The sequence below is a fragment of the Hippopotamus amphibius genome, chromosome 17, assembly GCF_030028045.1.
Source record: "Hippopotamus amphibius kiboko isolate mHipAmp2 chromosome 17, mHipAmp2.hap2, whole genome shotgun sequence".
Lineage (NCBI taxonomy): Eukaryota > Metazoa > Chordata > Mammalia > Artiodactyla > Hippopotamidae > Hippopotamus > Hippopotamus amphibius.
Genome location: NC_080202.1, coordinates 50,765,658 through 50,791,504, shown reverse-complemented (window position 1 = coordinate 50,791,504; position 25,847 = coordinate 50,765,658). Strand labels below are relative to the sequence as shown.

General features: G+C 38.7%; 2 protein-coding genes across 2 annotated transcripts in view; one reads left to right on the top strand and one right to left on the bottom strand.

Annotated features, from left to right (window-relative positions):
- LOC130840910 (leucine-rich repeat-containing protein 37B-like) overlaps window positions 1-4,282 on the top strand; it is a 51,293-nt gene extending 47,011 nt beyond the window's left edge. The window contains exons 13-16 of the mRNA XM_057716932.1: window positions 3,409-3,488; window positions 3,744-3,798; window positions 3,879-4,021; window positions 4,131-4,282. Of these exons, the coding sequence (XP_057572915.1) occupies window positions 3,409-3,488; window positions 3,744-3,798; window positions 3,879-4,021; window positions 4,131-4,164 (312 nt within the window). The 3' untranslated portion in view covers window positions 4,165-4,282. The remainder of the gene's footprint in view (window positions 1-3,408; window positions 3,489-3,743; window positions 3,799-3,878; window positions 4,022-4,130) is intronic.
- An 11,630-nt stretch (window positions 4,283-15,912) lies between these two features.
- LOC130839625 (RAD52 motif-containing protein 1-like) overlaps window positions 15,913-25,847 on the bottom strand; it is an 82,491-nt gene continuing 72,556 nt past the window's right edge. Inside the window, exons 8-9 of the mRNA XM_057713855.1 lie at window positions 18,149-18,202; window positions 15,913-17,467 (exon numbers count right to left, since the gene is read on the bottom strand). Coding sequence (XP_057569838.1) covers window positions 17,301-17,467; window positions 18,149-18,202 — 221 coding nt within the window. The 3' untranslated portion in view covers window positions 15,913-17,300. The remainder of the gene's footprint in view (window positions 17,468-18,148; window positions 18,203-25,847) is intronic.

Below are 25,847 nucleotides of genomic sequence, written 5' to 3'. Positions count from 1 at the left end.
GAGAATTCGGCATTCTGATTTTTGATCAGTCCTGTGATATTGATAACGGGAGACAGCCACACTAGGAAGAGGTGGGTTCTCTCTTGGTGAGAAGAGCATGATTCCTGAGCCCAGGAGGCTGGGGACTAGCATGGGGTCAGCTTGCTAGTCATTGGCCATGGCCCAGACTACCCTCTACATCTCCAGGTGGCATATGGACTTTTGCTTTTTTAGAATTTGTATAAAGTCCCCTTTTTATTCTTTTTAGCTTCTGTGTAGTTTAACCTTGCATTTGTTTTTTTTTTTTTTTTTTGTTTGTTTGTTTGTTTTTTGGCTTGTGGGATCTCAGTTCCCCAACTAAGGATTGAACCTGCACTCTCAGCAGTGAAAGCGAGGAGTCCTAACCATGATTTCCTCTCCCCACATACACAATAAACTTTTTGAGGACAGCGGCCATGCAGAGTTTTTCCTATGGAAGTTCAATGGAAGAGATTTGAGGCGTTATGTCAGTTCCACAGTGAGGAACAATGCAACCAAATATTTATTTGAAGTAGCACAGAGAGTCCAGCAATAGACCCATGTGTTGTGAAGACTTCTGAAATGTCATGTTTCAATATTCGAATGAGTGGAAGAAAACGAACAAATGGTAATAGAGTAGCTGCCTACCTCGTTGGGGGGTGAGGGGGGGTGGGAAATAATAGCAGATCCCTATTTCTCACCTAAAATTAACATATTTCCATAAATGTGAGAGAAGACCACATAACAGTATTAGAAGAGTGCCACAGGGTTCATGGCAGCACTATTTACAATAGCCCAGGACATGGAAGCAACATAAATGCCCTTCAACAAGATGAATGGATAAAGAAGATGTGGCACATATATACAATAGAATACGACTCAGCCATAAAAAGGAATGAGACTGAGTTATTTGTAGTGAGGTGGATGGACCTAGACTCTGTCATATAGAGTGAAGTAAGCCAGAAAGAGAAAAATAAATACCGTATGCTAACTCATATATATGGAATCTTAAAAAATGGTAGTGGTGAACCCAGTGGCAGGGCAGGAATAAAGATGCAGATGTAGGAAAAACAAAAGTATTAAAAGAGGGACTTCCCTGGTGCCGCAGTGGATAGGAATCCACCTGCCAATGCAGGGGACACGGGTTGGATCCCTGGGCCAGGAAGATTCCGCATGCCGCAGAGCAAGTAACCCCGTGCGCCACAACTACTGAGCCTGCGCTCTAGAGCCTGTGAGCCACAACTACTGAGCCCACACAATGCAACAACTGAAGCCTGAATGGTCTAAGGCCTGCATTCCGCAACTACTGCACCCACGTGCTGCAGCTACTGAAGCTCATATGCCTAGAGCCTGTGCTCCACAGAGAGAAGCCTCCACAATGAGAAGCCAGCACAAAGTAGCGAAGAGTAGCCCCTGCTCACTGCAAATAGAGAAAGCCCGCTCACATCAGTGAAGACCCAACGTAGGAAAAAAAGAAAGTATTAGAAGAAAATAAACACAATATTTTTATAATATTATGCTGGGGAAAAGCCTTCGGAGCCTGATGGCAGGAGCAGAACCTTTGATAGATTGACCACCTTGTCTGTGACACCAAAGTAGGGCTGATTCATGTCAAGAGTAAGATGAAGAATTTTGCATATATTGTCTGATTTAATCCCCACAGTCCTGTGTGGATGGTGTTACTTTCCCTCTTTCATAGATGAAGGAGATCAATGTAAGGCCCCAGTGGCCAAACCAAGAGCAGAAGCCAGTGTCACCTGACTGCAAAGCCTGTGCTCCCTACTCTGCTCTTCTGTCTCCTTAGAGACAAAAACACTGGAAGGATTTGAAACATTGAAATTCAATGAAAGCCAATATTTATTTACTATAAAGAGATTTTTTGGGTTTTGTTGCTTTGTTCATGAGGGGATTTGGGGCCACACTGCACAGATTGTGGGATCTTAGTTCCCTGATCAGGGACTGAACCCGGGCCACAGCAGTGAAAACGCTGAGTTCTAGCCACTGGACCACCAGGGAACTCCTACGAGATTCAAATATCAACAGGAAGAGGACACACAGTCCAGGGGAGACGGGGGCAAGGGCTGTGAAGAAGAGGAGGAGGTGTGTTGAGTCTGCCACCATAGCTGCCCATCCTCTCCTCATGGCTCACGTGGCGCAGGTTTTGTCAGCCAGGCCGGTGACACCTCATGACATAATCATAATCTCTATTATTTTCTTCAAGATCTTTTGTAATCTGTCTAGCATTCATTGTATTTGATTTTTAGTGTGGTTGAGAGAGGGGATCTCTCTCCCTCTACAGGAAGATCCAGTTGTTTTCAAATCTTTCACTGAATGGTTCATTCCTTCTTCCCTGGTCTAAACTACTGTCTTTATCTGGACTCTATTCTGTTGATGCAGTTATCTTTTCCTGGACCAGTACCAATATCGCACTGCTTAACTCCAGTTGCTTTGTAACATATTTTGTATCCGCTGGGGAAAGGTCCTGCTCTTTGGTCTTCTCTCTCATCTGTATCATAACTGTGCTTGCATATATACTCTACCAAATGTCAGCTGGCCAGGTTTTGTTTTAAAATTATCTTGGATATAAATGGATTGCATTGAATTTGTAGGTTAATTGGAGGAGAACTGACCTCTTTATAACATTCTAGGAAGATGATGTCTCATGCCATGTATGTATTTCTTCTTAATGTCCTTCAGAAAGGTTTGAATGTTTCATCACATAGGCCTTACACATTAAAACAGAAAAGGTTTAATGTTTTCATCACATAGGGCTTAACATAGATTAAGTTGCTTCCTAGGCACTTTATGCATTTTTATTCATATAGTAAATGGGATCATTCTTCTATTTTTTAGTTACTTATTTGTGTTATACGGGAAAGCTGTTGAGGCTTATATGTTGATCTCTTGATTTTGTATGCAGCCATCTTACTGAACTCTCATATTACTTCCCATAAAACTTCACGTCATTCTTTTGGTCTTTTCAGATCCATCATTTCATAGGCAAATCTGTTTGTCTCTTCCTTTCCAATACTTCAATTTTCTTATACTACTGATTAGGGCCTCCTCCACAGTGATGAGTAAGAGCAGGACTTACTCTTGTTCTTGACTTTAAAACAAAGCTTGGGTTTCTGGTACATACTTTTCTTTTCTTTTCCTGCTTCTACGAGTTTTTCTTAGGAATTATCTGTTGAACGTTATCTAAAACAGTCCATAAAATGTATTGGCATCTGCATGCAAGACCCGGAGTAAGGTACTGTGGGAGAGTCAAAGGATTACTAAACAGGATAGAATTCCTGTGCTTACAGAAGTTATCATCTCACTGGGTTGATAGGATTTAAAATAAAAAGGAGTGAATGAGGCTGTGGAAATAGTTGTAATGGACAATCACGGTCATGTTTTCTTTCACAACAGATTCATGCTCACAGGGTAGCAGCAGCAGCAGCAGCACAGGGAGATGAAGAAACAGGGCAACTGCCCAAGGGCCACAAAAGGTGAGTGGGGCTGAACATCCCGCCTGTCCTCCACGCTAAGCCACATGCAAAGGTCCCCCGAGACCCTGGGGGCCAGACACCGAGAACGTCTGTGAGGCCAGCACGCAGGGGATGCTTTTCAAGCTCCCAGGTCTGTGGTGATTCTGCTCGTTGTGATCCTGGACTCAGGCGCCCATTTAGTCCGGAGAAGCCCAGAGGTAACACAGGTGAGAGAGGTGGGAAATGTAACACTAACTGTGTGTGTTTTCCTCCAAGGGGCTTTTTCCCCTTTCTTCTGCGAAAGAGAAGCTCAAGGGAAGGCGAGAGTCAGGTAACTTTGAGGAGGGTAACGTATGGTGGCCGGAGAAAGCAGGGGGATGCAGAGTTAATATTTCCCTTTCTGTGTTCTAGGAGGGCTTTCACTGGAGAAGGCGGCCACTTTGGCTTAGAGATATGTATAGACCTCTCAACGCCACACGTGAGAAAAACATGGCACAGAAGCTACACGACCAGCAGTCTTCTGATGAGGATGAGATTTTCCACAAGGATGTGGGGTAGATGAGAGGGGACAAGTTAAAATTCTCATCTAAAATGGGGAAATAATGAAAAGTGTAATTGTTCCTTTTGAGAGTAAAAGCCTTGGCATTATTCTTCTTATCTCAGGGAAGGCAGCAAAGCCCCAGCAGAGGATGTTTAGGCTGCAGATTCGGCTGCTGGAGAGACGGGTGAGGAAAGTGAGGCCGCACACGAGACCGCGGCAGTGTGAGCCCCGTCCTGCCTCAGGCCATCTGCACATTTCATTTTCCAGGATTGGCTTCTCAGCATCACTTGTCAAATGCTTCTTTTTCTCATTAAAAAAAAATACATTTATTTATTTATTGGCTGTGTTGGGTCTTCATTGCTGCACGCGGGCTTTCTCTAGTTGTATTGAGCAGGGGCTAGTCTTCATTTCAGTGCACGGGCTTCTCATTGCGGTGGCTTCTCTTGTTGTGGAGCATGGGCTCTAGGCGGGTGGGCTTCAGTAGTTGTGACACATGGGCTCAGTAGTTGTGGCTCATGGGCTCTAGAGCACAGGCTCAGTAGTTGTGGCGCACAGGTTTAGCTGCTTCACGGCATGTGGGAAGCTCCATGACCAGGGCTAGAACAGGTGTCCCCTGCATTGGCAGGCGGATTCTTAACCACTGCTCCACCAGGGAAGTCTCTTCACTGAATTTTAGATTCTTTTCCTGTATAGGTCATTACAGAGTATTGAGTACAGTTCCCTGTGCATACACTAGGTCCTTATTAGTTACCTATTTTTTTATTTCTTTATCTTTACAATGGAAATTCCCTTGTAGGGCTATTTGAGAATCAAATGAGATGCCCATGAGTGAGTTGCACACATAAGCATGTCTGGTAGGCCCCAGAAATGGCTTCTGAACATCGAGCACTTCAGGTAGAATTTTCACATGTCAAATGGAAGGATTAGATATAACGTGCTGGGAAGGAGCAGCCCCTCCCCAGAGATGGCTGGGCCCGTGGCGTGACTGAGGCTCAGTCACCTGACTCAGCCCACTGACCAAGGGCCCCGGGCACTGCTTTGAAATTCATCCCTGTTTTTGTGCTAAGGCAATGCCTCCCACAGGCTTCTCCTGACCACTGATTGAGTGCAATGGAAATACTTCACTCAGGGGGGCCCGTTCCTAGGGGATAGGGGTTGGCTGACTTTGACCACAGGATTCCTGGAAGGCCTTGCTAGACCTTCCTTAGATTGCATGGCAGTATAGGATGCTTCCACCCAACCTTTTCTTCCTCTCTCCTTCACTTGGTGTCGGATTTGCATTGCAGCCTGACAGCCTCTCGGGTTTTTCGGGTTTCCTCCCTATTTCTCTTACACAGGCATTTCTCCTAACAGTGTCTATGCATGTTTCATCCTGCTTCAGCGTCTGCTTTCTTGGAGGGCCTGGACTAACACATTCAGAGTGACAATGACAAGAAATGGGTATTATATCCCTCTTGCCCATTAGCAAACTGTATATGGCTTATCCTAATAATTCTATCAACATGTATAACCTATCATCTTTCCTTTGGAAAATTCCCAGGGCCTTTTCCAAAATTAACTTCACCTTTTACTGTAGATTGTGGCTGCCTCAAAGTAAGAGAAATGAAATATATTAGTGGGAAACACATATCAGAAAATATTCCGGGATATAAGAACATTAAATAGGAGGTCAAATGATAGAATTATCATACAATTAAGGCAAGAAGAAAAATACAATTACTATAAAAACTAGGATCCTAGGTTTATACTAACTTCTCACTCACCTGTAACAGCTTTCACTCCATCCATCACCTTATTCAGATCAACTTTTCCATTAGCTCTGAGGAAAAGGGCCAATTCAGACACGTAATCTATGTCAAGCGCTCAAACATATAAAGGATGTATATGGATGGGAAATTCCAGGTAAAGTCCATTGATGTCATAATTTTACCCAGACTTATATTAAACCTCTGGATTTCAAGGATTTAGCTGATCCCTATATTTTAAAAAAAGATGTCTGGTATATTAGAGTTTGCACAGGGGAAAAAGTACTTTTTCCAGTGTTTTTCGATCATTGGTGTTGGTCAGCTGTCTGGTAACACTTACTTCAGGTACTGCTGTCAGCTGTTTGTGCCCTAGCTCGAACAGGAGCCACTGGTTCAGACTAGGTTGTTAAATGAATGCATCCTGGAGTGTGTAGTGCCTGAGAGAGTTAAAATATCAGAATTCAACTAAGGGAAAGGGGGATAGAAAGAGTCTTCTACACCGAAGAGAGGCTGAGAAATGTGAAGAAAAAAATCTAGGTACAATGTATGCAGAACTAGAGGCAGTTTAGCACCGAAGAAGAATGAAGTACAGATTAGGGAGAGGAGTTCAAGAGAGGCAGGCTGAGCTCAGATCATTGAGGAATTTGCAAGCTACTGTAGGAAGCTTAGATTTATCTAAATACCAGGTTATGTGAAGTCTTTGAGGGGTTATAAGTTCAGGAATGATATGGACCAATTTGTATTTTATTTCATTTTTCTTTAACTTGAATTTATAATTACTTTACTAAGAATTGCATTTATATTAGAATAGATAAGTGGTGTCATCAAAATGGTGACCAAGATAGGTCAGCCCCAACTTCCGTTCCCCTCACAAGACCCACTTGCAAGTATACACAGACAAGACACCTTTGTGAAAATCCCAGAATACGGTGGTGAGGCTGAAGCACTTCCATGGACCACAGAGACCAAGAAGGACTGCATTAGAAGGGTAAGAGTATCAGCTGCATTTGACCACATTGCTCCTCTTCCAGACCGGCACAGTACTGCACTGAGAGGGCCTCCAGGCTTATGGTTTCTCTAGGGGGAAAAAGAGTGCCCGAGGTAGAAATCTAGCTCCCCCATAGTTGTGGGTTGCTTCCTGGGAGGCCCACTTGGGTCTTGTCTCATGGGTATTGTGGGGAGAATCCGTGGTGCTTGACCACTGGAGATCAGCTCAAGATGGGGAAGGGGAGCAGGGCTTACAGCAACCAGAACTCAGATTTTGGCAGACTGTGTTTCTCCTAGCAGCGGTACCTGAGGAGATATCCCAGCCAGAGGCTTTGCGCATCTGCAGAGCAGGCTGCTTGGACCGTCTGGCCAGGGAACTCAGTGTAAAATTCTGCCAAGCTGGGCTGGCCTTGGAGCCTGTTCTGCCATTCTGCCCAGGCGGGGGAGCTAATTAGAAGCCTACCTACTGCTGAATATAGCCCCCGGCTTGGCCCAACCAAGATACCTAATCAGAGCACACAGGAAGCTGTGTACCCATCCTAAACTCCCATGTAAAGCAGCTCTTGAGCAGAGAACCCAGCCAGCACCTCTACCCATTTTCAGAGCCCAATTAGTAGCCCCATGTAGCCAGGGAGCTCAGGGCAAATTCTGCCTTTTATTGTTCCCCAGCCAATAAGCCATGCGGACCTTGGAGTCTCTTCTGCAACCCCACCCAGGCAGGGAAGCAAATTAATGGCCCCTGCCTACTGCTGAGTACATCCCTCAGTCCTGCCCAATCAAAAAGCCGACTGAGAGTTCCTGGGAAACTGTGTAGACCACCCTGCAGCCCCACTTGCAGAAGCACCCAAGCAGAGAGCCCAACAGTGGCTCTGCTATCTGCAGAGCTGAGCTGGTGGCACTGTCTGGCCAGGGAGATTGATAGACAGCCTTGCCTCACTTGAGTACCCCAATGAGTTGTACCAGTGATGGAGTCTGTCCTACAGCCCCACCCAGGCTGGGAAGCAAATTCAAAGCCCTGACTAGGGATGTATATAGCTTCTGGACACATCTGACCAAGAAGCATAATCAGAACACCTGGGAAACTGCACAGCCCATCCTATAGATTGGTTTAAAATGATGCCTGAGTGTAGCCAAAAAAAGAAACTGACAACCTAAGAGAAATGGATAAATTCCTAGAAGCATACAACCTACCAAGACAGAATCATAAAAAAATAGAAAAATCTGAACAGACGAAAACAAATAAGGATATTGAGTCAGTAATCAAAATCCTCACAAGGAAAGCCCTGGACCAGTGGTTTCCCTGGTGAATTTTACCAAACACTTAAAAAAGAATTAACACCAATCCTTCTCAAAATCTTCTTAAAAAATGGAGAATTGAACACTTCAAAGCTCATTTTATGTGGTTAACATTACCCCGATACCAAAGCTAGATAAGGACACCGCAAGAAAACGATAAGCCAATATACTTGATGAACACAGAAGCAAAAAATTTCAACCAAATTCAACATTAAAAGAATTATACACCATGATCAAGCGGGATTCAGCCCTCATATGCAACGATGGTTCAACATACGCAAATCAATAAATGTGGTACACCACAGTAACAGAATGAAAGATAAAAATCATACAATCATCTCAATGGATGCAGAAAAGCTATTTCACAAAACTCAGCACCCATTCATGATAAAAACTGTCAATAAACTGGGTAGAGAAGGAATGTACCTCAATATAATAAAGGTTATATATATGACAAGCACACAGTTAATATCATACTCAGTGGTGAAAGACTGAAACCTTTTCCTCTAAGAGCAGAAATAAGACAAGGGTGCCCACTCTTATCAGTTCTATTCAATATAGTACTGAAAGTCTTAGAGCAATTAGGCAAGAAAAAGAAAAGGCATCAGAATCAGAAAGGAAGACGTAAAATTGTCTCTATTTGCATATTTTATATATAGAAAGTCCTGAAGACTCCACTAAAAAAAAAAGTTAGATTTTATTAACAAATTCAGTAAAGATGCAGGAATACAAAATCAACATACAAAAAGCAGCAGTGTTTCCAGACACAGAGAACAAACGTACGGCTACCAAGGGGGAAGGGTGTGTGTGTGTGTAGGATAAATTGGGAGATTGGGATTGACATATGCACACTATTGATACTATGTCTACAATATATACCCAGTGAGAACATACTGTATACCACAGGGAACTCTACTTAATGCTCCTTGGTGACCTAAATGGGAAGAAAATCCAAACGAGGAGATATATGTATATATAGCTGATTCACTTCACTGTACAGCAGAAACTAACACAACATTGTAAAGCAACTATACGCCAACAAAAATTAATAAAAAAAAGCAGTAGTGTTTTTATACACTAACAATGAATTATTGGAAAAAGAAATAAAACAATCCCATTGATAACAGCATCACAAACAGTAAAATGCTTAGGAATAAATTTGGAAGAGACAGAAATAAATGAAGAGATTGCCTGCATTCACTGACTGGAAGAATTAATGATGTTAAAATTTCCATACTACCCAAAGCCATCTAGAGAGTCAATGTAATCGCTACCAAAGTTCCAATGGCATTTTACCAAATAGAAAACACAATTCTAAAATTCATTAGGAACCACGAAAGAGCCTTAATAGCCAAAGCATCCTTAGAAAGAAGAACAAAGCTGGAGGCACCACACGTCCTGATTTCAAACTATATTACAGAGCTATAGTAATCAAACAGTATGGTACTGGCACAGAAACACACACTTAGGCCAATCAAAGAGCCCAGATATAAATCCATGCCTGTATGGACAACTAATATTTGACAAGGGAACCAAGAGTACTCAATGGAGAGAAGACAGTCCCTTCATTAAATGGTGCTGGGAAAACTGGTATTCACGTGGAAAAGAACAAAACTAGATCTCGGCTTATACCATTCATAAAAATTAGCTCAAAATGGAATACAGACATAAATGTAAGACCTGAAACCATAAAACTCCCAAGGAAAACATAGAGAAAAAGCTCTCTGACATTGGTCTTGGCAATAATTTTTCAGATATGACACAAAGCATGAGAAACAACATAAAAAATAAGCAAGTGGGACTATATCAAACTAAAGAGCTTCTGCACCACAAAAGAAGCAATCAACAAAATGAAAAGGCAACCTACAAAATGGAAGAAAATATTTACAAACCATATACATGATAAAAGCTTAATAACCAAAATATATAAGAAACACATAAGCCTCAATAGCAAAGAAACCAAATAATACAAATTAAAAATGGGTGAAGGGACCAAATAGACATTTTTTCCAAAGAAGATATTCAGAAGGCTAACAGGTACATGAAAAGGTGCTCAAGATCACTGATCATCAGGGAAATGCATATCAAAACCATAATGAAGTGTCACCTCACACCTGCTAGAGTGGCTATCATCAAAAAGAGATAAGAAATAGTGATGAGGATGTGAAGAAAAGGGAACATTTGTACATCATTGGTGAAAGTGTAAATTGGTGCAGCCACTATGGAAAAGAATATGGATGTTTCTCCAAAAAATGAAAAATAGAGCTATATGATCCAGCAATTACACTTCTGGGTATATATCTGAAGGAAACAAAATCACTATCTTAAAGAGATATCTGTATCCCCATGTCCTCTGTAGCATAATTTACAATAGCAAAGGTATGGAAACAACCGAAGCATCCATTGAGAAATGAATGGATAAAGAAAAAGTAATGGACTATTACTCAGCCATAAAAAAGAAAAAAAAATTTTCCATTTGCAACAACTTGGATGGACTTTGAGGGCATCATGGTAAGTGAAGTAGGTCAGACATAGAAAGGTAAATACTTATCATCTCACTTATATGTGGAGTCTAAAAAAACACTTCATAGGAACAGAGAATACATTGGTGGTTACCTGTGGTAGGGGTTGGGGAAATGGGTGAAGGTGGTCAAAAGGTACAAACTTCAAGTTATACGATAAACAATTTCTGGGGACACAATGTACAGCATGATGATTATACTTAACAGTACTGTGTCGTATACTTGAAAGTTCATAAGTAAGTAGATCTTAAGAGTTGCTATCATAACAAAGAAAAATTTGTAACCGTGTGAAGTGATGTATGTTAACTAAGCTTGTTGTGGCAATCATTTTGTAATATATATGTACATAAAATCATTACACTTAAACTTATAGAATGTTATATGTCAACTGTATCTCAATAGAACTGGAAATAAGAAATACAGATAAAAATCAATACACAGATACAAAACACACAGAACATCTACATTCTATCCTTCCCCAATCTCTTACCCTTGGGTTCTACTTCTCAACAGTAATTACTTTTTGCTCTTTTGTTTTTAGTTTTGGCTTGCTCCATAATTCTAAATGATATGCTTGTTCCTATATTTCTTGAATAATCAATGTGATAGAATGTCTATTAGTTGTTATAAAAGATAAACATTGTTTTTCATTTCCAATACTATGTAATCCCCTTTTCATATTTCGGGGGAATATTTTAATTTAAAGTTTTATACATTGCTTTTCGGGTTTCCTAGGTGGCGCAATGGTTGAGAATCTGCCTGCCAATGCAGGGGACGTGGGTTCGATCCCTGCTCCAGGAATATCCCACATGCCGTGGAGCAACTAAGTCCGTGTGCCACAACTACTGAGCCTGTGCTTTAGAGCCCATGAGCCACAACTACTGAGCCCATATGCTGCAACTACTGAAGCCCACGTGCCTAGAGCCCATGCTCCGCAACAAGAGAAGCCATGGCAATGAGGAGCCCACGCACCACAACGAAGAGTAGCCCCCACTCACCGCAACTAAAAAGAAAGCCCGCGCACAGCCAAAAAGACCCAACACAGCCAATAAAATAAATAAACTTATTTAAAAAATTTTTATACATTGCTTTTATAACTCTACAATATACTTATTCCTTTAACTCTTTGGTCCATTACATTTATTTTTTAGGATTTACTATTTATTTCTCTTTTTCTTGGTATTCTGAAATTCTACAATAGTATAGCTTTGTCTAAGTCTTTATTCATTTCTGCTGGTCACAAAATAGGTTATTCTATCTGGATACTTCTGTTCTTCATTTTTTTTCAGAAACATGTTCCAATTATTTTTGCTTGATAATTTTCTCTGCCTTTTCCATAGCTGGAAATTTTAGTATGTGCAAATTTTCTCAATCTAATACTAGGCTACCTTCATTTAATACTTTGTTTTTATTGCTTCATTCCTTTTAAAAAAAATTCTACTTTCTAAGAGAAAGACAAATATCATATGATATCACTTATATGTGGGATCTAAAATATGACACAAATGAATTTATCTACGAAACAGAAACAGACTTACAGACATAGAAAACAGACTTGTGGTTGCCAAGGGGAAGTAGGGGAGGGGAGGGATGGACTGGGAATTTGGGATTAGCAGACGCAAACTATTATTTATAGAATGGATAAGCAACAAGGTCCTACTGTAAAGCACAGGGAACTATATTTAGTATCCTGTGATAAGCCATAACAGAAAAGAATATGAAAAGAATGTATATGTATGTATAACTGAATCACTTTGCTATACAGCAGAAATGAACACATTGTAAATCAACTATATTTCAGTATTTTTCAAAAAATTCTTTCTTGAAGATTTGCTCCACTTGCTTTCTCATGCCTTACACAGAATATTTTTTATTAATATTCTTGATTTCCAAGCTATTTTTTTAAATCGACCTTTCTACCTTAACTGATGGGTATCCAAAGGTATAAATATCAGAGCTCTTTGTTGAGTTTTTTTAAATTAATCAATTAATTAATTGGCTGCATTGGGTCTTCGTTGCTGTGCATAGGCTTTCTCCAGTTGTGGCGAGGGGGGCTACTCTTCCTTGTGGTGTGTGGGCTTCTCATTGTGGTGGCTTCTCTTGTGGAGCATGGGCTCCAGGCACACGGGCTTCAGTACCTGTGGCATACGGGTGTAGTAGTTGTGGCTCACGGGCTCTAGCGCACAGGCTCAGTTGCTCCATAGCATGTGGGAATCTTCCTGGCAGAGGGATTGAACTCATGTCCCCTGCATTGGCAGGCAGATTCTTAACCATTGTGCCCCCAGGGAAGTCCTCTCTGTTGAGTTTTCATACCAATAATACGACAGTTTTCTCTAAAATACTGGAAAATTCACTCTTTTCCTCCTCACTTGAAGTGTTTAAATAGCACTGGGCTTGTATTTACCAATAGATTTCCAAATACTGACATCCCCAGCCTTAACAATAACCTAAATGTTTTTTGAAAGAGATGAAAGTTGACCCATAAGGAGGATAACTTTTGAAGCGGTATTGGCTTTGGAAGACCCTTACCACAGGGAAGGGGTTAGGGTGAATAAGACTCAACGTGGGGCAAGCTGTGGGTCAGGGAAACATGACCTGTTTCTGTCATTTTTTCCCCGTCATTTCATGACTATCTTTCATTCAGAAATTTGGATGAAGAGGCACTCAAAGGGAAGACAGAAAGTATGGAAAATAAGGAAAGGTGAGGAGATTTTGTTTTCCTTGCAGAATGTAATAGTTGGGAATGCAATAGTTCAATCAGCTGGGTCTCCCCTGAGTCACTCTGTAGTGCTTCAATTTTAGTCTGGTACATCAACTTTTGATAGTATCTCATGGTAAATTAAACAAAGAGAGTTTATGTCTCCTTCATATAAGACACAGAGCAATAATCTTCATGGAATTTACCAGCTTCCACAACTCTGTAAACTTTTTTCCCTATAATGAACCCCTGATCCTGTACTACTCTGCTTTCTTGGTCAAATCCTGATCAAAAGGCACCTTTCTTGGTGCCTTTTTCCACACCACATATTAAACTTTTATTTCAGCAAATACATCTATTTTTTCCTTTTCCTGCTTCTGGGTAACCCGTCTTGTTTAATAAAGTCTTCTTCAACCCAATATTTTAAAATATTTCCCTAATTTTTCCAATATTTTTATTTATTTATATTTTACATTTAGGCTTTCAATTCATACAAAGTGTTTTTTTTTCTGCTTATATTATTTTTTAAAGATATCTAGTATGATTTAAAAATCTTTCTTTAATATATACCAAGTTATCCATATACTGGATCTATTTTAAAACTATTTTATCGAGTCTACTTGTTTATCTATTACTTGCCAATGAAATTTTTGGTTATAGTAGTTTTATAGTAACTGCTAATATATGGTAAGGCAAATCTCATTGTAGTTTTCTTTTTCATGATTTCTTGGATATAGTTGGGCACTTATTCTTCCATTTATTCTTTAAAATCATTTTGCAAGTTTTTTAAACAAAACCCTATTGGATCAAATGGTAGTTCTATTTTTTAGTTTTGTTTTCCATAGTGGCTATACCATAGTGGCTATACCAATTTACATTCCCACCAGCAGTGTACTAGGGCTCTCTTTTCTCCATACCCTCACCAATACTTACTTGTTGTCTTTCTGATGATAGCCATTCTGATAGGTGTGAGGTGATATCTCACTGTGGTCTTGATTTGCATTTCACTGACGCTTAGCAAGGCTGAGCAGCTTTTCATGTGCCTTTTGGCCATCCGCATGTCTTCTTTGGAAAAATTTCTATTCAGGTCTTTTACCCATTTTTAACTTAATTTTTTTATATTGAGTTGTATGCACTCTTTACATATTTTGGATATTAACCCCTTATCGGACATATCATTTGCAAATACCTTCTCTCATTCAGTAGACTGCCTTTTCATTTTAATGTTTTCCTTTGCTGTGTAAAAGCTTTTAACTTTGATTAGGTCCCATTTGATTATTTTTGCTTTTGTTTCCCTTGCCTGAGGAAACTGATCCAAAAAATATTGCTAAGACTAATGTCAAAGAGTGTACTACCTGTGTTTTCTTCCAGGACTTTTATGGTTTTTCAGTCTTACATTAAGGTCTTAATTCATTTTGAGTTTATTTTTGTGTATGGTATGAGAAAATGTTCTAATTTAATCCATTAACATGTACCTATGCAGTTTTCCCCACCAGTTATTGGAGAGGCGGTCCTTCCCCCATTGTATATTTTTGCCCCCTTTGTTGGAGATTAATTAACCACATGTGTGTGGGTTTATTTCTGGCTCCCTATTCTGTTCTATTGATTTATATGTCTGTTTTTGTGGCAGTACCATACTGTTTTGATTACTCTAGCTTTGTAGAATAGTCTGAAGTCAGGGAGTGTGGTAGCTCCAGCTCCGTTCTTTTTCTTTAAGATTGCTTTGGCTATTTGGGGTCTTTTGTGGTTCCATAAGAATTTTAGGATTATTTGCTCTAGTTCTGTGAAAAATGTCATGGGTATTTTGATAAAGATTGCATTAAATTTGTAGATTACTTTGAGTAGTATGGACATTTTAACAACATTAACTATTATAAGATCCAGCAATTCCACTCCTAGGTATATATCTAAAGAAAACAAAAACACTAATTAGAAAAGATATATGCACCTCAATGTTCATAGCAGCATTATTTACAATAGCCAAATATGGAAGCAATCTAAGCGTCCATCAACAGATGAATGCATAAAGAAGATATGGTGTGCAGTGATAAGTCATTTTGACATCATGTACCTTAATATGATGCTATAAGAAGAACACTTCATCTTTGTGGGATTATTTCCTCAAACTGATATTCCCTGGTCTAATTATGAGAAAACATCAACTTCAAAATGAGAGATTTTTCTACAACATATATGACCAGTACTCTTCAAAAGTGTCAAAGTCATGAAAAACAATGATTAAGAAATTGTAGATTGAAGGAGATGCAAACATGATGACTAAACGCAATGTGGGATCCTGGGCAGATGAAAGACATTAATGGAAAAGCTGGGGATCCCTGAATAAAGTCAGTAGTTTTAAAAAACAGAACATATGCTGTGTATGTATATATACATATATACACACACATATCACAAATACAAAGGAATATTGCTAAGCCATTAAAAACAAGAACGAAATTTTTCTACTTGCAACAATATGGATGGATTGGGACAGTACTACGCTTAGTGAAGTAAGTCACAGAGAGAAAGACAAATATTGTATGTTTTTACTTATATGCAGAATCTAAAAAATTAAACAAATAAATACAACAAAAGAGAAACAGATGCACAGATACAGGGAACAAACTAGTTGTTACCAGTGGGGGGGGGGGGGTGGAGGGAGGGACAAGAGAGGGGAAGGGGATTAAGAGATACATACTACTAGGTATAAAATCAATAAGATACAAGGATGTAATGCACAGCACAGGGATTACAGCCAGTATTTTATAATAAATTTAAATAGAGTATATCTATAAAAATGTTGAATCACTAGGTTGTACACCTGAAACAAATATACTGTTGTGAATCAACTATTCTTTGATTTAAAAATCCCATTGGGATTCTGAAAATTTTATAGTTTATATAAAATATATACGTATATATATATAAATACACATACACACAAACTATATATGTGTATATACTCATATTATTTTAGGATAATTGATATCTTTATTTCAGTAAATCTAGAGAAATTTTTCCATCTGAGAGGAAAGAGTTAAAGCAAGTGGTCTATAATCCATTAACTCCCTTCACTGAGAAGTTGCCCTCAGTGAAAAGAAAAGAAGGAAGGTGACCCAGTTTAATATCCTTGTCAATTGGTCCTCCAGGTAAATAGAATAATGATATATGCTACGAGGAAGAGTCTTTATGTTTGAAATGCCCTTAGCAGTATGTCTGTGGCTAGGGATTATTGGTAGCAAATAGAACCCATGATCTATGAGGCATGGCTCCCTGGATAATGTCACAAAGGCTATACAACTTTCTGGAATGTTTCATAATTTAAATGCTCCTGCTGTGTGAGGTGACTGATAGAGACTTCATCTATTCTGGACCAGAGTGGCATGTTCAACATGGGAAGGAAGAAACTATGGAGCTCTTGACATCTCAGACCTCTATTTATTTTCTAATGGCTTTTATCCTTGACATTATTTAGCGAAGCTTGATGCTGGATAAGATCTCTGATTCATGTCAGTCTGATTTAACAATCTGATCCTGTACGTTAGTTTACCATTCAAGAACACTAATGTTTTATTTTATGTTCCTTAATAAGATTTTACAGTTTTCTTTATACAGATCCTATTTCTTGTAAAATGTATTCCCAGATAATTCATGGGTTTTGTTGATGTTATAAATCAAATACTTTTCCTATTTTATTTCTATTTGGTCATTGCTAGCTTAGGGAAAGCCACTGAGATTTGCATATTTATCTTGTATTAAGCCACCTGAACCAAAATGGCTTATCGAAGGCTCAATAATTCTCACAGATTTCTTTTAGTTTGTGTGCTTGTGTTTCCTAGATACACAATCATGTCATCTGAAACTATAGTTTCCCTTTCCCAATATTATTTCATCCCATTTCCTCATTAAAGTAGCTGGAACCCTTAAAACAATGTTGAATGATAGTAGCAATAGTTGGCATCGGTAGCTTTTTTTCTAATTTTACGGTATCTTCATATTTTAAACTTTTATCTTATCACTAACGAAATCTAGTTTTAGAAATTCTCAGCTGTAAGACTTGGACAAAACTTCCTTTGGGGACTGACAAGGGTATCTACTATGCATACCATCAACAGATAGATTTTCTTTCAGCTCTTCAAATTCTTTTTCAGTGAGTTTGAGGTCCATTTTTTCTAGAAGTGGTTTCAGGTTGCTGCTGTCAACTTTTCCTCCTTAAGAAAGACAGAAAAGGAACAGGAAAGCAACTAAATGATCTAAAACATGAAACACACATTTATGTCTTCAAATGTCTTTCATGAGTATGTATAAATATTATAATAAAAGAGACAACAAAAAATAAAATTTGCATCTTTATATTGTTATTGCCATTCCTGATAAGAAGACTATAATTCCCATTTGGCTTTTCCAAGAGCACAGAGAAAGTCAATAGGTACAGTGGAGATGGAACACATTCCCTTAAAACCTATATTGGTGACAAGTCTACACAGAGATGTTCTCAGGAAGGTTATTGGTAACTGGACCTGGAGACACCTCATCTGTTACTCCCAGTAGTGCTAATTCACAGTAAAAAGTATTTTTTTTTTGGCATAGTTTCCAAAATTGGCTGTGTTTGTTGCTGAACAACTTTTCCAAATGTGGTGAAGTGAGGCTAACCCTCTACTTCAATTTTTCTCTGCCAATTCCATACCAATTATTTACTTGGGAGCAATACCAGAAAAATTCCAAGTATGATATTTCTTATGAAGATAAAAGTATACACCCCGTTTCTGTGTAAACTGAAAATATACTGAAAGCAAAAATAAGAAATAAAAATATAAAGAGGGAGACGACTCAAAATCTTATGCAAAGACTGATGATTTCAGACAAAAATATTAATACATTACAATTCTTACTTTTGAAAGACTTCACAGCCTTTAGTATCCTATTTTTATGCACCTTTCCATCACCTGTTTAAAAAAAGGGGGTTGGATTATGATGCAGGGAAATTTTCATAAGGGAATTCACAAGAATAGAATTTATTTCCTATAATCAAAAAGAATAATAATTTGTCCTAGAATATTTTTTTCTGTTTTACCTTGAAGTAGCAAAGAGAGAGAGAGAGAGACAGGTTGAGATAGAGAGAGAGAGAGAGAAAGTATGAATAAATGATAAAGCAAATGGGCAAACTGTAAACAAATTGTAAATCTGGGTAAAGGGTAGAAAGGAGCTCTCTGTATTATTCTTACAACATTTCTATAAATTTGAAATTATGTTAAAACAAAGTTAAAATACTAGGAGCCAAAAAATCCAACCATCTAAGAATATTAAAATTCTTTTGGAAGCAACATTTGGGTCAAAGAGAAAAAACAACGATGAAATTTGTAAGCTAATTAATAATGATGGTAATGAGAACTATATGTCTGAACCCATGAAATAAGGCTGAAGCAACAAAGAATGAAAATCGAGTCAACCACTCAACTTAAGAACAATAAAGAACAAAAAAGTCCTAAAGACAGAAAAAGGAATTGACAAAAATTAAAGCAGAAATTAATACAGTAAACACACAGTAAAGAATGAATAAGTCTAAGAACTGAATTGTTGGTGGGATAGGAAATAAACAATAACACAGTTCAACTGCTAGGAAGTATAACTGAGAAAAAGATAAAGTATAAATACAGCAAATCAGGAATGAGAATAGGGAAATAACTATCTATACCGGGGAAATTTTTAAAAAATTATATGAGAATATTTTGCCATATTCTGTGTTTGAATTGGTTGATATTAGAGGAAAATATACAATACCAAAATTGGCTAGAAAAAATTAGAAAACAGAAGCAATTCAATTATAATGTTACGTAATTTGATACACGAGGATTGGGGATTCATGATTCATGATACTTTCATCTTCACTGGAGAGTACATCTTTACTATAGTAAAATTATTGCTTGGGTGGGTGGGATCAAGATGGCAGAGTAGGAGGACGACGAGCTCACCTCCTCTCGCGAACACATCAAAACTACAACTACAGATATAAAACTCTCACTGAAATCAACCCAAAGATTAGCAGGATGACTCTTCTACAACCAAGGCTGGAAAGAAAGATACACACAGGGTCGGGTGGAGGGGGGAGGAGAAGTGATCTTGTCAGGATTTGCACCCCTAACATGGGACCCAGAAGAGGAGGGGGATATCACAGGCTCCGGGAGCAAGGGGTTCAAGCCACATATTAGGCACCCCAGTGCCTGGGTCTGACACGGGGAAGATGAGCCCCCTTAGCTGGTTTGAAAACCAGTGGGACTTAACAAACAGCTGTAAGAAACTGAGACTCTACTATTGAAGAATATGCACACAGACTTGCTTACTTCCAGTCCCTGTGCAGAGGCAGCAGACTGCAAACTGCCTGATGCCCTGGCTGGCTTGCCAAGACTACACCCAGCATGCCCTCAGCCTGCACTGGGCTCCTACTCCAACACCTCTTGCTCCAGTGCTGCTCCCCACTACAGCAGAGACTGTCATTGCCAGCAAGAGCTCACAAACTTAGAGGGAACAGAGCTAGCCCTGACCCTGGCCTTGCCTCTGATCAGGGCAGAGGCAGCCATTGCCAGCGTGAGTGTCCATGCATACACATGAAAGGGAGTGAAACCAGCTTATTAGTGTGGCTCCAACCCCTCCAGTCCGGACTCAGCCTCTAACCAACACATGCACACCAGGGAAAAAATGAAACCAGCACAGAAGTGCAGGCCCAAACCCTCAGGCCCCGGCAATGTCCCCACTGCAGAGACTGCAATCACACCTGCGAGAAACCCATGTACCTCAGGGCTCCTGCTCCAGCCCCTCAGACTCAGCTCCCACATCCTATAGGATAGTAAATGCCACTGAGCGCAGGAGAAGCCCTGCCTCACATCTGGCTCTGGCTCTAGTCCCTGTAACTCCAACCCTACCTCTTACATGCTGGTGGCTGCCAGCACACCCCAGAGAAGATGCAGTCCTTGCTCACTTCAGATTCAGCTCTTCCACCAAAGCCACTAGGCACATGTAGACTGCATAGGGACACTCTCCACACATGGACGCTCTTTTAAGACTGGGATAGGTAACTGTTTTACCTAATTTCATAGAGACCCAGAGAGTTAAATCAAATGAGAAGACACAAGAATATGTTTCAAATGAAGAACAAGGGGAAAAACCCTGAAAAACACTAATGAAACAGAGATAAATAATTTATACAATAAAAAATTCAAGGCAATACTAATAAGAATGCTAACTGAACTTGGGAAAAGAAGAGATGAACATAGTGAAAATTTTAACAAAGAACTAGAAAATATGAAAAAGAACAAGTCAGAGCTGAAGAATACAATAACTGAAATGAAAAATACACGAGCGGGAATTAACAACTGATTAGGTGATACAGAAGAACACACAAGTTATCTGGAAGATAGAATAATGGAAATCACCCAATCAGAACAGCAAAAAGAAAAACAAATTTTAAAAAATGAGCATAGTTTAAGGGACATCTGAAACAATATCAAGTGTATTACCATTCAAGCTACTGGGGTCCCAGAAGAAGAGAGAGAAGGGGGAGAAAATGTATTTGATTAAATTATGGCTGAAAACTGGGAAATTCTACCCAGCATGGCTATCATTCAGAATTGAAGGGGAGACAAAGAGTTTCTCAGACAAGCAAGATTGAAAAGAGTTCATCAGTACTAAACTGACCTTACAGGAAATGTTAAAAGGTCTTCCATAAGTGAAAAGGAAAAGGTTATAACAAGAAATGAGAAACTATATGAAGGGAAAAATCCAGTGGTAAATGCAAATACATCATAAAGGCTGTAGATGAACCACTTAAATAAGCTAGTATGAAGGTTAAAAGACAAAAATTGTAAAATCAACTATAATTACAATAAACAGTTAAGGGAAAGGCAAGAAGATGTAAAACATGACATCAAAAATACAACACGTGGCAGGGGAAGTAAAAAAATGTAGATTTTTTAGAATGTGTTTGAACTTCAATGACTATCAGTTTAAAACAAGTAGATATAGGTCAACATATATGAACTTCATGGTAACCACAAATCAAAAACCTATGATAGACATACAAAAGCTAGAGAAAAGGGAACACAATCACAATGCTAATGGAAATCACAAAATCAGAGAGGAAGAGATTAAAAGAAGAAGAAAAGAACAGAGAGGAACTTTAAAAACAACCAGAAAACAAGTAACAAAATAACAATAAGTACATACCTATAAATAATCACAAATATCAATGGAATAAATGTTCCAATCAAAAGGCATAGGTTGGCTGATTGGATTAAAAAGAAATCCCGTCTATATGCTGCCTAAAAAAGACTCACTTCAGAACTAATGATGCAAAAACACTGAATGGGGGGATGGTTGGGAAGAAAAGTATTCTATGCAAATGGAAACAGAAAGAAAGAAGAGTAGAACACTCATATCAGACAATGTAGACTTTGAACCAAAATCTATAACAAAAGAAAAAGAAAGGGATTATATCATGACAAAGGGATCAATACAAAAAGAGGATATAACATTCATAAACATATGTGAACCTAGCATAGGAGCACCTAAATATATAAAGTAAATATTAACAAACATAAAGAGAGAAATTGACAATAACACAATAAAAGTAGGGGACTTTAACAATCCACTTGCACTGATGAACAGATTTTTTTTTTTAGAGTTTTTAAAAAATTTTATTTAGTTATTTATTATTTTTGGGGGGTACACCAAGTTCAATCATCTGTTTTTATACACATATCCCTGTATTCCCTCCCTCCCTCGACTACCCCCCCACCCTCCCTCAAGTCCCCCCACCCTCCCCGTCCCAGTCCTCTAAGGCATCTTCCATCCTTGAGTTGAATTCCCCTTGTTATACAACAACTTCCCACTGGCTATCTATTTTACAGTTGGTAGTATATATACGTCTGTGCTACTCTCTCGCTTCATCTCAGCTTCCCCTTCACCCCACGCCCCCTCCCAAATCTCGAGTTCTCCAGTCCATTCTCTACATCTGTGTCCTTGTTCTTATCACTGAATTCATCAGTACCACTTTTAGATTTCGTATATGTGAGTTAGCATACAATATTTGTCTTTCTCTTTCTGACTTAGTTCACTCTGTATGACAGACTCTAGGTCTATCCACCTCATGACATATAGCTCCATCTCATCCCTTTTTATAGCTGAGTAATATTCCATTGTATGTATATGCCACAAATTCTTTATCCATTCATTTGCTGATGGGCATTTAGGTTGCTTCCATGTCCTGGCTATTGTAAATAGTGCTGCAATAAACATTATGGTACATGTTTCTTTTGGGATTATGGTTTTCTTTGGGTATATGCCCAGGAGTGGGATTACTGGATCATATGGTAGTTCTATTTGTAGTTTTTTAAGGAACCTCCAAATTGTTTTCCATAGTGGCTGGACCAACTTACATTCCCACCAACAGTGCAGGAGAGTTCCCTTTTCTCCACACCCTCTCCAACATTTGCTGTTTCCAGATTTTGTGATGATGGCCATTCTGATCGCTGTGAGGTGATACCTCATTGAGGCTTTGACTTGCATTTCTCTGATGATGAGTGATGTTCAGCATCTTTTCATGTGTTTGTTGGCCATCTGTATGTCTTCTTTGGAGAAATGTCTATTTAGGTCTTCTGCCCTTTTGTGGATTGGGTTATTTGCTTTTTTGGTATTAAGCTGCATGAGCTGCTTGTGTATTTTCGAGGTTAATCCTTTGTCTGTTGTTTCATAGGCAACTATTTTTTCCCATTCTGAGGGTTGCCTTCTAGTCTTGTTTATGGTTTCTTTCGCTGTGCAAAAGCTTTTAAGTTTCATGAGGTGCCATTTGTTGATTCTTGATTTTATTTCCATGATTCTAGGAGATGGGTCAAAAAGGATCTTGCTTTGATGGATGCCATAGAGTGTTCTGCCTAAGTTTTCCTCTAGGAGTTTTATAGTGTCTAGCCTTACATGTAGGTCTTTAATCCATTTGGAGTTTATATTTGTGTATGGTGTTAGGAAGTGTTCTAATTTCATTCTTTTACATGTTGCTGTCCAATTTTCCCAGCACCACTTATTGAAGAGGCTGTCTTTTTTCCATTGTATATTCTTGCCTCCTTTGTCAAAGATAAGCTGCCCATATGTGTTTGGGCTTACTTCTGAGTTCTCTATTCTATTCCATTGATCTTCCTTTCTCTTTTTGTGCCAGTACCGTACTGTCTTGATCACTATGGCCTTGTAGTATAGTTTGAAGTCAGGGAGCCTGATTCCACCAACTCCATTTTTCCTTCTCAAGATTGCTTTGGTTATTCGGGGTCTTTTGCGTTTCCATACAAATCATAAGATTTCTTGCTCTAGTTCTGTGAAAAATGCCATTGGTAATTTGATTGGGATTGCATTGAATCTGTAAAATGCTTTGGGTAGTACAGTCATTTTCACTAAGTTGATTCTTCCAATCCAGGAACATGGTATGTCCTTCCATCTGTTTGTGTCATCTTTGATTTCTTTCCTCAATGTCTTAAAGTTTTCTGCATACAGATCTTTTGCCTCCTTAGGCAGGTTTATTCCTAGGTATTTTATTCTTTTTGTTGCAGTGGTGAATGGGAGAGTTTCCTTAATTTCTCTTTCTGCTCTTCTGTTGTTAGTGTATAGGAATGCAAGAGATTTCTGTGCATTAATTTTGTATCCTGCTACTTTACTAAACTCATCAATTAGTGCTAGCAGTTTTCTGGTAGAGTCTTTAGGGTTTTCTATATATAATATCATGTCATCTGCAAAGAGTGACAATTTGACTTCTTTTCTAATTTGGATTCCTTTTATTTCTTTTTCTTCTCTGATTGCTGTGGCTAAAACTTCCAAAACTATGTTGAATAATTATGGTGAGAGTGGACACCCTTGTCTTGTTCCTGTTCTTAGAGGGAATTCTTTCAGTTTTCCCCCATTTAGAACGATGTTGACTTCTGGTTTCTCATATATGGCTTTTATTATGTTGAGGTAATTTCCTTCTATGCCCATTTTCTGGAGAGCTTTTATCATAAATGGATGTTGAACTTTGTCAAAAGCTTTTTCTGCATCTATTGAGATGATCATATGGTTTTTATCCTTCAATTTGTTGACATGATGTATCACGTTGATTGATTTGCGTATACTGAAGAATCCTTGCATCCCAGGGAGAAACCCCACTTGATCATGGTGTATGATTTTTTTAATGTGCTGTTGGATTCTGTCAGCTAGTATTTTGTTGAGGATTTTTGCACCTATATTCATCAGTGATATTGGTGTGTAATTTTCTTTTTTTGTGACATCTTTGCCTGGTTTTGGTTTCAGGGTGATGGCAGCCTCGTAGAATGAGTTTGGGAGTGTTCTGCCTCCTGCAATATTTTGGAAGAGTTTGAGAAGGATAGGTGTTAGCTCGTCTCTAAATGTTTGATAAAAAATAAATAAATAAATAAATAAATAATGTTTGATAGAGTTTGCCCATGAATCCATCTGGTCCTGGGCTTTTGTGTGCTGGGAGATTTTTAATCACTGCCTCAATTTCCGTACTTGTGACTGGTCTGTTCAGTTTCTATTTCTTCCTGGTTCAGTCTTGGAAGATTGTACTTTTCTGAGAATTTATCCATTTCTTCCAGGTTATCCAATTTATTGGCATATAGTTGCTTGTAGTAGTCTCTCATGATCTTTTGTATTTCTGAGGTGTCCGTTGTTCCTTCTCCTTTTTCATTTCTAATTCTGTTGATTTGCATCTTCTCCCTTTTTATCTTGATGAGTCTGGCTAATGGTTTATCAAGTTTGTTAATCTTCTCAAAGAACCAGCTTTTAGTTTTATTAATTTTTGCTATTGCTTCCTTCCTTTCTTTTTCATTTATTTCTGCTCTGATCTTTATGATTTCTTTCCTTCTGCTCACTTTGGGGTTTCTTTGTTCTTCTTTTTCTAATTATTTTAGGTGTAAGGTTAGGTTGTTTATTTGATAATTTTCTTGTTTCTTAAGGTAGGACTGTATTGCTATAAACTTCCCTCTTAGAACTGCTTTTGCTGTGTCCCATAAGTTTTGGGTTGTTGTGTTTTCATTGTCATTTGTTTCTAGATATTTTTTGATTCCCTCTTTGATTTCTTTAGTGATTTCTTGGTTGTTTAATACTGAATTGTTTAGTCTCCATGTGTTTGTATTTTTTTCAGTTTTCTTCCTGTAATTGATATCTAGTCTCATGGCGTTGTGGTCTGAGAAGATGCTTGATATGATTTCAATTTTCTTGAATTTGCCAAGGTTTGATTTGTGACCCAAGGTGTGATCTATCCTGGAAAATGTTCCGTGTGCACTTGAGAAGAAAGTGTATTCTGTCGTTTTTGGATGGAATGTCCTATAAATATCACTTAAGTCAAGATGGTCTAATGTGTCATTTAGAGCTTGTGTGTCTTTATTTTCTGTTTGGATGATCTGTCCATTGATGTAAGTGGGGTGTTCAAGCCTCCCACTATTATTGTGTTACTGTCGATGTCCCCTTTTGTAACTGTTAGCATTTGCCTTATGTATTGAGGTGCTCCCATGCTGGGAACATAGATATTCACCATTGTGATATGTTCTTGAATGGATC